Source organism: Pecten maximus, chromosome 8 (genome assembly GCF_902652985.1).
Source record: "Pecten maximus chromosome 8, xPecMax1.1, whole genome shotgun sequence".
NCBI classification, from domain to species: domain Eukaryota; kingdom Metazoa; phylum Mollusca; class Bivalvia; order Pectinida; family Pectinidae; genus Pecten; species Pecten maximus.
The window spans coordinates 44,148,432-44,164,493 of NC_047022.1; the positions used below are offsets into that span (position 1 = coordinate 44,148,432).

At 34.5% G+C, this 16,062-nt stretch overlaps 1 protein-coding gene across 1 annotated transcript; it reads left to right on the forward strand.

The window, feature by feature from the left end:
* Nucleotides 1-1,341: 1,341 nt before the first annotated feature.
* On the forward strand, nucleotides 1,342-8,312 carry LOC117333620. Its single transcript, XM_033893003.1, has 5 exons — nucleotides 1,342-3,087; nucleotides 3,800-3,932; nucleotides 4,832-4,965; nucleotides 6,265-6,442; nucleotides 7,890-8,312. The coding sequence occupies exons 1-5, from the start codon at nucleotides 1,456-1,458 to the stop codon at nucleotides 8,153-8,155; spliced, it is 2,343 nt and encodes a 780-aa protein (XP_033748894.1). The 5' UTR covers nucleotides 1,342-1,455; the 3' UTR covers nucleotides 8,156-8,312.
* Nucleotides 8,313-16,062: the final 7,750 nt, after the last annotated feature.

A 16,062-nucleotide genomic window follows, 5' to 3' on the forward strand; every position in this document is an offset into this window, starting at 1 on the left:
GAAAAATAATTTTATTCTGTTCGATTTAAATAAATGCTAATACAATGTACGCTTATAAACAAAAGAAGCTGGGGGTGATTATTTGAGCAGCATCAGGGTTTTCAATAAAAATATTTGTAAAAGGCTACAAATGAATAGTAACAGGTATACATGTATCTGAGGATTACGATAATATGTTTTTAGACATTTTTTAAAAAGTTAATTAAGTCATTTGAACCGGCCAATTAAAACACCATTCTAACCGGTCAATTCGGCCGGCGACCGGTTCTAAATGAAAACACTGAGCATGGTGTTTACATAGATTGTTTTAACAGTCTGATCTTTTTATGACCAATCAGAATGTAGCAACGTTAACGTTTAGTTGCTGGCTGGGTCAGTCTTTTGACAAGAGAGTTCCAATCCGAGTCTCAGTCACCAGATGTTTGATTCATCAAACCAAGGGTAGTCAATTAACAAGAGTCTATTTGAACGAGACTAATCAAGTCATGGCAGTATTGTAGTTTCGTTTTGTGTTGCTATATATAGGTCTGTTTTATGAACTATACATATATACACCTGCCTGATATCTTAAAGCGCTCATTGTAATTCTATATTATATGTGTTGACAGAGATTATGTGTATTGACAGATGAGGCTAGGACCTTTGGTTATACTGTAGTCTAGACAGTGAGATGAACTAAGCTTACATGTCTTCAAGGAAAGCCAAAAGTCTGTAATGTCTTGGTGAGGTAGGATTGCCAATTTATAATGTAGAAGTGTTTTTTTTATGATTTTATTCAGAAAATGGCTATCTGAAAGTCAGAAACTACATTATTAAAACAAGATTGAATTGCCCGAAATTTGGTTGTCATCGAATAATATTTTATTTGACAATTCAGTTTACCACCTGTAATTCTCGGTAAATGATAATGACTGAATTACTTGTCACATTAAGGCCTGCATTTAGTGTTTGACATTGAATTTTATGGTGGTGTACCAAATTATGTTTCAATTGGACACTGTGTTAGTGAAGTTATGACATTAAGGTACACTAGACTGAATCTTAATACTATCTGGTCATTTAGTTTCAAATATGATAAAGTTAACATTAAACCATTGCAATTGAGTTTGTCCATTGGTACTTTACAAAAGTACAAGGGTTTCCGCTGAAGGCTGTTGTTATCAGGTTAGGTTTTATGAGTACTGTATAGAGTTTGAAGCCTTATGGTAGTCATATTACTGGTTTGAATTGCAAGTCATACTTTAACTTATATCAGTAACTTTAATCTGATCTTTAGGTAAGTGATAGTTTACTAGGGTTCAATTAAGATGATTTACTTATGCAAATTACCTATCAATTGTATACAATATGTGATCTATCTCTGTTCCCGCTAATAAAAGCAATAATTCTGATTGTGATCTTGTTGGTTCCCTAGGTTCCTAGCAGCATGTCAGAAGAACTGGGCAATATAAACATATGTTTATAAAGTATCTCCATATATATCTGGAATCCAACTCGTCATTTTACGATATCCCATTTCAAAATTTCAAGATGGATGCCCTCCTGAAACGTTTGGGAATGAGGAATCTTGAACAGAGATTTGCTGATGAAAAGATTGATCTAGATAATATTCTTAGTTTAAGCGATCAGGATTTGACAAGAATCGGTGTCAGCACAATTGGTGAAAGAGCTAGACTTAGGAAAGAAGCATTGGACGTTAATAAGCAATCTGAAATAGGCGTAGATCGCGAGCTGGATTCAGATACACGACTGCCGTCACTACGCAGACCTACTGGCAGTAGGCCTAGATCTATAGGCTTAGGAATAAATTCTGTTTACAGTCATAGGAATTCTCTGTTTTCGGGCAGAAGTGGAAGGAAAGCAAATAGGGCAAAATGTAAAACAAGGGCCAGGGGTTGGACAGTTTCCGCGATATGTTTATCAGACAAAGACCAAGACAAAGTACCATCGAGCGATATCAAAGAACAGTTGTTTAAAGCTGGACTAGGATTAAAGAAAATAAGATTAGATATGAATGATGATGTAAATGAGGTAATGGATAAACTTTCAACAGACGAATTAAACAGTGACGGTGATGAGTCCATTGGATTTCCACAATTAAAAAACTGTGGGGGTTATGAATTGCTGAAATGTCAATCTAATAACCGAACCTTATCTGTCATTGACTGTGATTGGAATACAAAGAGTTTAAAAGCAGTTCTTGGTGCTCAAGCCAAAATATTTATACGGCCCATACAACAAAATTTACCACTTGAGCCAAAAAGAAAAGTCAAAGAGAATGAGGATCCAAGTCTTGATCAACAAGCAATAGAAAAATGCCGAACATGCGGTGAAAGTGTTCCAATTGTACAACTCCGACAACATTGTCTGTCATGCATAACACCAGATAGTGGAAACATTGATGCCAGTAAAACAAATGATCTTTCTGTATATCAAGATGCAGGTCAAGATGATCAAACAGAACTGCCTGATCCAGGTTTATTTCAGGTGCCAACTGCAAGAAATGAGAGCTTATCTGTTCTTACTAGAGATGAAAGTTTTTCTGGCTCTGCAAGCACTTCTACAGTCACAGGAAGTACAGAAACAATTTTGTATTTTGTTTCAAACCAACCAACGGAAATGTTTGAGACTTCTGGCACAACTTCCAGTTATTCCAATATCCAAAACATCACAAGCAATAACTATCAGCCCATGAATGTTATAGCTACAAGCACTACAGCTATTTACCCAGGTGACCTGTCCACAGAGAATCCAAGTGATATAGATTTGGTTACTGCGAATACAAGGGAGCTGTCTGCAGAAGCAACAATCCAAACTGAAAAGAATACTCCAATGGTTGCCTTGGTATCCAGTGCTATAAGTTACTGCATCACTCAGAAAATTGACAATCCTGTTGAAATTTTGAGGTATTTGCAGAGTGTTCTAGTGACAGGGCGCAACCTTGAAGTACATGACCCATCGCAAGTTGATGAAGGCAGCACAAGTTTTATTCTGGTTGATCGAGAAAATATCATTGAAACAGCTTTTGATGAAATAAATGGAATTGAGAATGTCAGAGACACGTTGGAGGTTCAGTTTTATGACGAGGTAAGTTATAAGATTAAAAATTGCTGATTAAAAGCTGAAATTAATCAATATTAGAACAGTTGAAATTCACTCGAGACTTTGTGAAATGAAATGTATGTCTCCATTAAAGGCACAATATATGTAACAGAAGGTAATTTTGCATGATTAAGAACAATTCTGGAAAAATCCAGTTGCATGCTGAAAGAAGACTAAATCTTGATAAAGATGGCCCGGAGATTACTTCCAAAGAATGAATAACATATATAGTATGTACATGTATATCATGTCATAGTTTTTATATAATTAATGCCATAATTTCAGCTATCCTATCTGTGGACTCAGTACTGCAGATCCGGAAATGTTATATGGACGCATATACATTTTGAGATATTGCACGGTTTTCTTCAAACACGAGTTTGACTCGGACTACCGATGTGCCATCAACGCTTGATTTAAAACATAAACATTGCAGACAGTAATGTTGGTGGATGGTTTTGTTGCGTTTGGGTTAATAGCTGCAGCAAATCTGGTTATGTAATAAAACAAATATTCTATGTCTTACCACCACCTCTAGACTAGAGCACAGTAAGCCAAGGGATATTTGTATGATATAACTAAGAAGTAATTTGTTCTAGCTAACATTTTTTGAAATTTGAAATTCATTTTAGTTTGAATTTATGATAACAACATGTGATTTTTATTGATAACGATTACTAATGATATTTGATTTCAGGTTGCAATAGACTACGGAGGACCACGGAAAGAATTTTTTCGACTTGTCATATCTGCAGTGATGGACAGATATTTTAATAATGGCTTGAGGGAGCACATGGCAATAGATTACAAAACCGTTGGGAAAGTCATCAGTAAGTATTTCAAGTTGTTCATTTTACACAGGATTTAAGCAGCAGGTTGATAATTTGATAGCAGATTAAAACTGATAAGTTTATGTATACCCATATATTTATTGATATTCAGTGATTTTCCTACCCTAGTTATACGTACAGCCGGGGCCTGTACCTTTTGCAATGGGGAAATAGGACTGTATGTTTTAATTTTGGGAGAGTGTACTTAATTACAAGCTCAAAAACAATCATCAAATCTATATACGCTTTACTTGGCTTGTAAAAGCATAATGAGAAATGTATAAAAATCAACATTTCTTCTTATTAAAGGGATATAACGGTAAACCGATTTTTATTTTGTAGTTTTTTTTCATATTATTGGGTATACACTTTATATCTCCAAAAAATAGCCTAATGAGCAATTAGTATGAACAATAGTATGGTGACTCTAACCCCTAAGGGGTCAGAAAGACAGGCCCCAACAGTGGAAAGAGAGTTTAAGTCACTACCAGTCATAAAGATTGGAATGGATTTGAACCACATTTGGTCAGAAATATCCTAGGGAAACAGAGGAATTTGCATAAATGGTGACAATGACCTTGTAGGGACCAGAAGGAGGGAGGATTGATACCCAGTAGGAGTAATAGAAGTTAATCACTTCTCGCATAAATCAATTAATGGATTTGAACCAAATTATTTTGTCATAAACATCATCGGTAAATTGCTAATACAATGTAATCATTGGAAGTTATGAAATATCAAGGTTAGTGAATTCGAAGCAGGCCTAAATATACCATTGTAAATTTGTGAGATATAAAATTACCATATAAATCAAGCGCTTCATCCAAGTTCAATGCCTTCAGATTATTTTTGGATTCATGTGTAAATGATACAAATATATAATCTTGTCTTTCATTCAGGCTTAAGTATCCTGCAGAATGGGACAATACCCCACCTGGATGAAAATATTATCAATGAAATATTTTTTGATGACAACCCTTCTCCTTGCATTAGGAATCTGCAGATGCGTCTGGATATTCTTGGCATACGTCAGGTATTTTACCAAGACAAATTATATAATTATTATTATTTTCTCCAAACTGAAGAGTTATATACAATTTGATATTTAGGTCACCTTAGATGAAGTCTCAGGTGAGCTTCCATCTGTAGATCAACAAATGGCCGCTGATAGAAATTCAACCCAATTTGCTTTAGAGAATCCCTTTTGTTATGAGTATTGAGTTGCAACCCCAGACGACAGTTCTGTTAAGTTCTCACTGTGTTGCAAATGCTTAGGCAACATCACATAATGTCTCAAAATGCAATATGCACAACTCTGCATGTCTTCATGTGCAATTAGGAAAAGATCCCTGTAACACTTTATAAGAAATAGCGATAACAAGAATTTACAAACAGAGGGACCCAGGGTGATTTGAATCGCCCACCATCTGATGATGTTGGGCCAAAAATATGTTATGCGCCTGCCTGTGCTATAATCAGAATAGTTAATTAATCGTAAGTGCTGGTAGTTGCCAGACCATGTGTTATATTGCACAAGGCCAAAGGCCGAATGTAATATTGCACATACAGACCGTCAACTACCAGCACAGAGGATGTTACGTTTTAGTTTATTCTTTGCATAACTGAGGATGAACTAGAAAAAAACTGCAGTAAGAACACTAAGACAACTGTCCTATATTCTATGTGGATTTTTTCTTCTTATTTGGACAAATCCAGAGAACTTTAGCAAACAAGACCTACCATGTTTACTGTATATTACATTAAAGGTCACAGGAGTATCATAGGCCAAAATCTTTAAATGACTACTTCTTCTCAACCAAAAGGCCAATAGACCTAAAATTGGGCCTGTGGCATGCTGGGATGAAGGGCTACAAAGTTTATTCAAGGTCACAGGAGTCTAATAGGCCAAAATCTTTAAACGACTTTTTCTGAATAACCAAAAGGCACAAAGACTTAAATTTAGGCCTGTGATATACTAGGATGAGCCTGTGGCATGAAGTGCTATGAATTATGTTCAAGTGAATGACCTTAACTATGATTTAAATAATAAAAGATGTTTTGAAAGTCTCTTCAAATAGCTGCTTGGTGCATATTTGAAAAGAATCACTAGATTGCAGGTGAGCGATTCGGGCCCATTGGGTCCTTGTTTATTATGTAATAAAGCAAATATGTCATGCTTTTCTGTGCTTAGTCAAAAATTGTTGCCCTGTGCTGGTAGTGAACTCCAGCCATGCGCAATACAACACAAGGCCATGCAACTACCAGTGTGAGGGAACTATTTTTGACTAGCATTGAGAAATTTTTGTATAATGATTTAATTGTATTTTGACAGGTTGGAAAACAACTGCCAATGTTTTTGCATCTTCTAAGGCCAAACAGTTCAAAAACTATGACTTACAAGCTGTTGACACATCTGCTGAAGCCAAGTTTTTCAGAAGAAGGGTCCAATGCAAGGATGTTTGAGAGCTCCTTATATGCCGCATTTGTCAGATATTTGAGAACAGCTGCAAGTAAGTTGTGTATTCATAGATATATACAAATGGTGCTGTTCTTTTTTTATTACAGGTGCTTAATAGATTTTGTGTATCGTGTGATTGTATATTATGTGCGTGTTGTCTTGAAATCAGACTGCTCCGATGACAACCTGTATTTGTCCACACTGTTGCGATTACTTCGTGCCCCATAGATATATATATATCAAAAACAAAAGAAAACCAACACGACATTATCGCTAGCGCTTTCAGGCTTCTATGCCATCTTAAGACTATTGTTTTATTGCTTAGGAACAGGATGACATCATAATGTGTTATGACGTCATAATGAACAAAAACTGCAGGGGAGGTAATGGTCCTGTCTTAAGTTACATTATTTTTGTATAGGTATCAGAACATTAAAAAGTCAATGTCCATTCCATAATGGTTTAAATAATTTTACAAACATATTTTCTTTACACAGTCGGTTGATTATTCCCATATCTCCCATCCTGTAGAATGGAAATATGTTAAAAAAAACCTTAACCACATGTGTCGAGATGTGTACTAAGTGGAATCTTAAGAGTTTCTGGTGAGCGTATTTGTTGCTTGTGAACTCGGACCTTTTCACTTAGTGCATTTCCTGTTTGGCTTAACATAAAATTCATTGCATGTTGGACATATGATGACATAAAAAAGGTTTTTACTTTTACAGTTTAAGTTATTATTGGGTGTCACTTTTTTGCCGGTTTTTAAAAGTACTTGGTTCCCTTCAAGGATATAGGCGCTGGTTCCACGTGTGTCTCCACATTTTGTTACTGAGTAGGTGCATCCCACTGACTCATCAAACTTTGCCTTTGTCAGTATCTTTTTAAAATTTGGTGGTCGTGTTGTCGTTTACTGTGTAAGATATCTGACTGCAGGTGGACCAGATTTTGCATTTTGTGACTTTCATGTAGGATAGGGAATACTTATTCACAATATTGTGATGACATGGGTTATACGTGACTACGAAAGGTATATTAGTGTTCTCTGGAGTGGATTTCACTTTCCGTAGTTCATTGATGGGTATAGATTTTGCCCTTTCAATACTTGTGTTTATCAATTCCAATGGATAATGTTGTTTTTCAAGAAATAATGGAGTTCATTTAGTCTTTTCGCGTTTGTTTTTGTTGATTACAATTACACATATACGTCTGCCGAGGCAGTCGCTGATTTAATAAACCCAAATGGTATTCATAAGACTATGTACTGAATAAAAGTGGTTATAGAAAATTATAATGATTAGAACAATGAAAATATATACTGGATACTGTGTACTAGTAGATCCGTCAAGTTGAAAAAAAATATGGCTGCCAGTTACTTTGTAAGCATTTAATTATATACTAGGCAACATTTTTGTTTGTATAGCATTAGTGTAATAGCTTGCTTGGGGAGGTAAAGGACTCTGATTATGCCTAATTTACATTTAAAACTAATTTTTCAGGTGGAAGAAGGGAAGGTGTAACGTTGTCTAAAGTTTTACAGTTCGCAACTGGTGCCAGTGAGGAACCAGTCCTTGGATTTACCCTTCATCCATCCATAGATTTTCATGAAGTCCTGCCTTCATCAAGCTTTCTTCCAACAGCGAATACGTGCATCAACTGTTTAAAATTAGCTAGGGCATCACTTGAGATCCCTCAGCCACCAGATAATGATCTATTTATGTTATTTGACTATGCTTTCTGCAATACATATTATGGACTGCACTGAAATTCATTAGAAATCATTAAAACCGACATCTGATTTGATTAGTTGATACGTGATGTCAGAGAATGTTTGTTTAGAAACTCTGATTTGATTATTTGATACGTGATGTCAGAGAATGTTTGTTTAGAAACTCTGATTGGATTAGTTGATACGTGATGTCAGAGAAGGATTGATTAGTTGATACGTGATGTCAGAGAATGTTTGTTTAGAAACTCTGATTTGATTATTTGATACGTGATGTCAGAGAATGTTTGTTTAGAAACTCTGATTTGATTATTTGATGCGTGATGTCAGAGAATGTTTGTTTAGAAACTCTTATTGGATTAGTTGATACGTGATGTCAGAGAATGTTTGTTTAGAAACTCTGATTTGATTAGTTGATGCGTGATGTCAGAGAATGTTTGTTTAGAAACTCTGATTTGATTAGTTGATACGTGATGTCAGAGAATGTTTGTTTAGAAACTCTGATTTGATTATTTGATGCGTGATGTCAGAGAATGTTTGTTTAGAAACTCTGATTGGATTAGTTGATACGTGATGTCAGAGAATGTTTGTTTAGAAACTCTGATTTGATTATTTGATGCGTGATGTCAGAGAATGATTGTATAGTCACTTTGTTGGTAAAAGTAACCAAAAGCCCTAGTGTTCTAACTTGTCCGGTTGTATGCTTAAAATTTTTTTCTTCTAATGAATGAATTTGCCTTGCTTTAAAGGCAACAAAGTCAAAAAGTATTAAAACCTTTAAATTAAAGCATGCTGTGATTATAATAATTGACTGTTATTGAAGACAGAAAAGAATGGAAAACAGATAATGTCATGTAGGCACCAAGATCCCATGTGAATCTTTGTAATTCATGAACACCTCCGGATCCACAGATAAAACTCATTTTCACTCTATCAAGTACTACATTCGATTAGATTATAGTGATTATTAGTAAATCTTAAAACTCCAATGTCTCTCTTGTTGTACTTTAAAATGGATATCTTTTGTACAGAGATTGTAAGTTAAAGTACACAATGCTTATTTTTGTCCTCCTGTCTCATCATTAATCCTTGGAGTCTAAATTGCAAAGATACATTTATATTTGTAGAATTGTATGAAATAAGACTCTTTACAATCAGAAGTTCTCCCTCTGTTATCATTTAAGTTTTGTCAATTGCCACTGGTCAATTTTAAGGTAAGGTGAAATAGGTTGCTCCTTACCAAGTTCATACTAAAGAGACCCTCTTTTGATTATTAAGATAATTTGAAAAGCAAAAATAATGTCAAGTATAATTTGATATATTTTAACTTGAATGCAATCATTGATGTACTTTTTCATTATCTTTGATATGAAATTTGAAAAGTTTTTTTTTTCTGTCTGTGTACATCAAAGTTTAGCATATAGAAGCTTCATATTATTGCTTAAATTTCACATACCGGGTACATGTACTTACATACCATGGTAATTAAATGTGTTGAACAAGTATGAGTTTGAGGAATTTTAAGTCATTAGGTTGTTTTTACTTTGTATACTCATTGTCACAAGTTTAACTGCATTATACATTATAACAGCCACCTTGATGCATGTTGGAGTGGAGGGGTGGGTGAGATAACTCACTTTGTATGTAATGTCAGTAATATACTTATGTGCAAGATAGCTTGTATAAAACTACAGATTCAGTTCATATTCATAATGTTCAGTTTACCATCATATTCTACACTTGATTAGATAGTTTGGTGGTCATCAGTCAAGGTTTATGGTCAAGGTCATCATGGGCAACATCTTTTGTAAAAGCTAAATATCTTGTAACAGATTATAAGTTCCTGGATCGGTGCCTGAGCGCTACAAATTGCAATTATGTTTAACATATGATACAGGTTTTGTTGCACATTCTTTACTTTTTCGTAACAGTATTGCATGCATATTTGCCAAATATGGTCATAATTAAAAGCACACAGACTTCAGTTTGCAGAGCATGACTCACTAAAATATCATTTGATTTTAATGAACCTCTCTGAGCAAGTACAAAATACAAAAACCAAGGCCAGGTTCGATGTTGAGTTTAATTGGTTATCATGCATTTGAATTGTGACCCTCTGTGTGCTATTTTGGCTTAAAACTAGAAAATCTTAAGATTTTGTCCAAAAACTGTGCAAATGGTGTAATACTGCAAAATGCATTTATGTTTAACATATACTGTATTCAATGTATGTTAAATTAGCATACATGTACATGGGAAAATAGCAAAGGGAGATTATTCAGACAGAAATCAATCCAATGTGTATTGATTTCAGCCTGTAAGTAATTATAATGTTAAACGATTTCGATCAGGGAGGATCTATGTACCCCTATGAAACTTTGGCATGGGACGGGGTATGTTGTTCCGCACATGCAGTACCATTGTTTAGTTGTTGATTTTTTTTTAGATAATTCAAATAATAAACACTTTGAAGACATGTAAATATTTTGAAGTTATTTATAACAACAACAGTTTTCAGTTTCTGCTGCTAGGATAACCTCGCTACACAAATGCTATAGCCAGTATAGGCTGTTAATACACAGATTCCAGTTGACATTTGTAACTATTTGAATCTATCAATAATATCAACACATTTGGTGTAATCGTCAAACCCATGGTTCACATCGTGTCGTGGAATTGGCATTTCTTCTTCCAAAGCGTGTCTGCATTGGATACTTAGATCGGAAAGAGCCCCAAATATTGGTCTTTCCCCATCATCAGTAGCATTGTCATATATAGTTCCTTCAGTGCCATAGGTACTCAATTCATTTCCATCTACAATACCTACTGGATTTTGCAATTGACCCGAATACCAAAGCGCTAATGGAGAAGATTTTGCTGTGCGCAACTTGTGAGAAGCCCATGCGTCTGCCCAAAATTCTAACTTTCGGTTAATCTCTTCCAAGTATACGTAATGAAGAGCTTGCAAATGAGTCTCGTTGAAGCTATCCAATACTCCATTATCTTCCAAAAAATAGAATAAATTGTAAAAGTAGCTGAGAACACCTTCAAAAACGTCTCGCCAGAGCCTCTCAATACGTTGATTGTGAGTACTTTTGCCAGTTATCATTCCACTTTCCCCTTTCATAGACAGCATGTAGTCTGCAACAGCAACGTTTTCGAGGCCTTTGTCGGACCGTACACGGCTGGGAATGCCATATTTTGCTACACCGGACATGAAATAGTGTAAAACTGTTCTTGATGTATTGTTATCGGAACATTTCAGAAACATAACCATCCTGCTATAGCCGTCGATGCCACCTATGATGACAAACCTCCACCGAACAAGTTTATGGTTTGTGTCGATATGCCACAATTCATTAGGACAAGATACATTGTAGATTCGCCTATGAAGTCTCCCCTTTGTTCGTTCTTTAACGCCATTCGGATCTATACGATGAATGCTATCTCTCAATCTCCATCTTTCTACATTTATGTTTTTTAACAATAACATCTGCCTTAGAAGTTTTTCACCACATAATGGATGATCATTAGTTATCCTGTTCAGTTCAAAGTCAAGTTCGTCATCACTTATATCCGAGAAATTCATCTTGCTCAACCCATATCTTGCCATTCTCCGATATAATGTACGCTCTGATACAGATAACAGTTTAGAAATGTCGGATATCTTGAACCCGATTTGAAGAAGACTTTCTAGAATTGATTTTGGAATGTTGTATTCTGGGGCTCCACATGTACAGTCAACAGAATTTCTCTTTAGTGACTTACAACCATATTTTGAACATTCTAGCCTGAGCTTCATCATGTCTGCTCTATTTGATATTCCAATACTCTCTAGTTCATATGCTGACAAAACGCTCACAATATCTGGTGTAATTTTCTCTTTCTGAAACTCGGGAATAACAGTCTGTAAGCCAAGTTTTGTCAAAACCTTTTCCATGTCAGTGCGGACCGCCATTTTGTTCCAAGAAATTTTGCATCTAACTACAACGATAACAAAACATTCACTCGCCCATTCCATGTAATAAAGCAAGCACTTCATATAATGAAATAATCACTTCATATAATGAAATGATCACTTCATATAATGAAACGATCACTTCATATAATGAAACCATCACTTCATATAATGAAACCATCACGTCATATAATGAAATGATCACTTCATATAATGAAACCATCACTTCATATAATGAAACCATCACGTCATATAATGAAATGATCACTTCATATAATGAAACCATCACTTCATATAATGAAACCATCACGTCATATAATGAATTGATCACTTCATATAATGAAACCATCACTTCATATAATGAAACGATCACTTCATATAATGAAATGATCACTTCATATAATGAAACCATCACTTCATATAATGAAACCATCACTTCATATAATGAAACGATCACTTCATATAATGAAATGATCACTTCATATAATGAAACCATCACTTCATATAATGAAACCATCACTTCATATAATGAAACCATCACTTCATATAATGAAATAATCACTTCATATAATGAAACGATCACTTCATATAATGAAACCATCACTTCATATAATGAAACCATCACGTCATATAATGAAATGATCACTTCATATAATGAAACCATCACTTCATATAATGAAACCATCACGTCATATAATGAATTGATCACTTCATATAATGAAACCATCACTTCATATAATGAAACCATCACTTCATATAATGAAATGATCACTTCATATAATGAAACGATCACTTCATATAATGAAACGATCACTTCATATAATGAAACGATCACTTCATATAATGAAATGATCACTTCATATAATGAAACGATCACTTCATATAATGAAACCATCACTTCATATAATGAAATAATCACTTCATATAATGAAGCTATCACTTCATATAATGAAGCTATCACTTCATATAATGAAACGATCACTTCATATAATGAAATAATCACTTCATATAATGAAACAATCACTTCATATAATGAAGCGAATACATCATATAATACAAGTTACCACATAAGGCAGCTATGGCGTTCCATACGTTCGTGCTACTCCTATAACATAAGAGGCCGCTGGTCGGCTCTTTTTCTATCGGATATTATTTTGCCGACTGCGACAAAAGTATCTCGCCGTGTAAAACCTCTAACATTGTTGGAGTAGCGTTCGTGCCTCGTGTACTGTGCTGTACAGTACCCATTATAGTGATTTATTTAAAAAAAATATTAAAAATAGTTCTGCAAAATATTTTTCAACAAAACACCAGTCAATGGAAAGATTTAAAAAATACATTCATGTTAGTTTCCCATGTTTTGGGTGAAGCATCGCGGCTTGTTTGTGACGAATCAACATTCTTGGGTAGGACCTAATGACACGGAGGAGAGACGCAATGTCCGCCACTGAAAAACATCTTTCGGCTATAAGACATATATTTTCACATGTTTCTGTAAATCTTGAACATGACGAATATTATGCTTCTACATATTTATTCGTTTAAACTTATATTTCCATTTAAAAAAACAATAACAACGAAACAAATCGAAAAACGTTGTACCTTGTATTTGTCGTCTGATTTTTAAAAAGCGCCTAAATGACCATGATCAGTAAGGTGTGCATAAATGCTTTCTGAGGTTTTTGAACGACAAACAGCGGGTGGAGGTACTGAAGTGGGAGACAACAGGACTTTGAATGACATTGTATGATATACTTATTTCATTGTGTTTTAAATTGAATGTGATGAGTGGCTTTCTATTGCATTGATGATACTATTTGAGTAAATTTGATTAAATTTAATGGAACCTAGGTCTATTATTTCTGACATGCCATTTAATGAAATAATGAATGGATAATAGACAGCTTGTTTATCAGGTACATTGTAAGTGTGATTCATTGACAGGTTCTGTATTGATATCAAATGACTAAGCAGGGACTTATTGCGGACACGAGTAGTATTTTTTCGTCTTCTTTCCACACGTTTTACTGGAAACCTATGAATGCAAATACATCAAGTGTATTAAATTGTACATTTATGATGACACGGTATTAAGTGGTAGTTCCCTTTTCATGTCTTTTCATTTTATCATGTAGGACAATACCATGAAGTAGTTAACCTTTAGGGTTCTAAGGTCAATGTCACTTTGATCAATCTTATACAGAGTATTTTTACTAATTTTCACAGGAACGTGGATATTCGTTGAGGCATTTTCTAACTTTAATAACAATCCACACTTTTAATACATGGCAAAATGGTGTATGTGTATTGATCTTGATATTAAGTAAATTTCTTCTTATGGAAGATGTACTGGAAAGTATATGGAGAGAATGAATTAACTCTATTAAGACAACCATTTCAAAAATGTGTCCTTGTTACAGGGAAATGAGGAGAGATGATCTGGAGGTCGTTTTCCGTTTCAATCAGCGATCGACTGAGATTTAACATGATGTTTTTTATTTTGTTTTTGTTTGTTAATGATAATATATTAGATCTATATCAAGAATAAATTCATTTGTTCCTGAAATATTTTCAAAAATCTCGAAAGATATAAGATTTAAATGTCATTGCGTGAGATTCGCAATATTGCCACTAAACTGTGTGTCGCAATAAGTTGCCCAGACACAGGCGTACGTCACTGCATGGAAGCTTGAGAAAGATTTTACTTCCTAGTCTTTACTGCTCCTACAGCACTAATTAGATGAATATGGTCATGCTTTCCTCTTTTTTGTTCTTTCAAGAGGAAATACAGTGTGCTGTAACATTGCAGTTTGGTGAAATTCATTTCTGCCCTCAAAATGCTGCTATTCAAATAGATAGTGCAACTTGAAGTATGAGCTGGTCGAGATATCAAGTTATGTTGTCAACCCGCCTTCGGAGTCAGCGTTTGTTGCTAAGTATTAAGTTTTTGGTGCAAGTCTTGAAAGGCATCAGTAAACTCCTTTATAACAGTACTGAATATTGATAATTTCTATACATGTAAGAATACTATGTTGTGTTGACAATAAAATATTTTGAAATAACTGTACTAGAGTTCGAATATTTGGTTTAAGGGTTGCTATTGTTTTTTATGATGCAAAATTTAATTTAGAATATTTCTATTTTACCTTTTAATATTCTGAGAAAATATCAATATACATGAGTCATTTAGGGCTAAACAGCACCAGATTTAAAGGAAATTCATAGAAAGAAAACACATAAATTTTAACTAAAATGTTAAACAGTAAAGATAATCTAAAACTCGCTGAAATATACATATATAAATATAAATTCCAGTTGGTGAATTCACGTACGATCCAATTGTTAGCTGTAATTTGACGACTAAACATGAACAAAAGAGAAATAACAATAAAAAGACATAAGAAATACTGAATCACACTGGATGTAGGCCTGTCTTCTTCAGTTAGAATGACTGTTTCATAAATAAACAAGTCTGAAGTATGATCTTCGTATTTAATGATGACATGATATTTGTTAAAAAAATGTGGAATCCCTTAGGGTTGGGTTAATGATATCCTCAAAATAGAACTGGGATCAGACCGATTGGTTACATTAATTGGGCAATGGAGGGAAATGCAATTAATTAACATGTATGTATATATATGTACAGTATACTGTTGAAAAAATGTATGTGTTCCTTCATTAAATTATATATGTTTCATTGAATTTGAGAGTGCTACACTGTGAAATACTAAACACTCATTGAAAAAAAAAATAGAGATCTGCAATTTATCTAGTAGATACAGTATGTCATCGTAAAAGAAATGGACCCACGACGGTCCCTCATTGTTTTCGCTTCCTGGCGTGCTTTGTGTCTGCTGCCTAGAATAGTTACACAGCATTATCTCCCTTCAAATCGTTATCAATCAGTGTCTTGTAAACACTGTTGTGTTGTCAGATAGCAGACGCTTGGTGAATAAAGGCTAATTATCGAAGATTAGAGCTGGTA

Excerpts from the sequence above, each read along its gene's own strand:
- LOC117333620 (XM_033893003.1), top strand. The coding sequence starts at position 1,456 with ATGTTTATAAAGTATCTCCATATATATCTGGAATCCAACTCGTCATTT. Across the intron at positions 3,933-4,831 it reads AACCGTTGGGAAAGTCATCA|GCTTAAGTATCCTGCAGAAT; the intron begins GTAAGTATTTCA and ends TCTTTCATTCAG. Across the intron at positions 4,966-6,264 it reads ATATTCTTGGCATACGTCAG|GTTGGAAAACAACTGCCAAT; the intron begins GTATTTTACCAA and ends GTATTTTGACAG.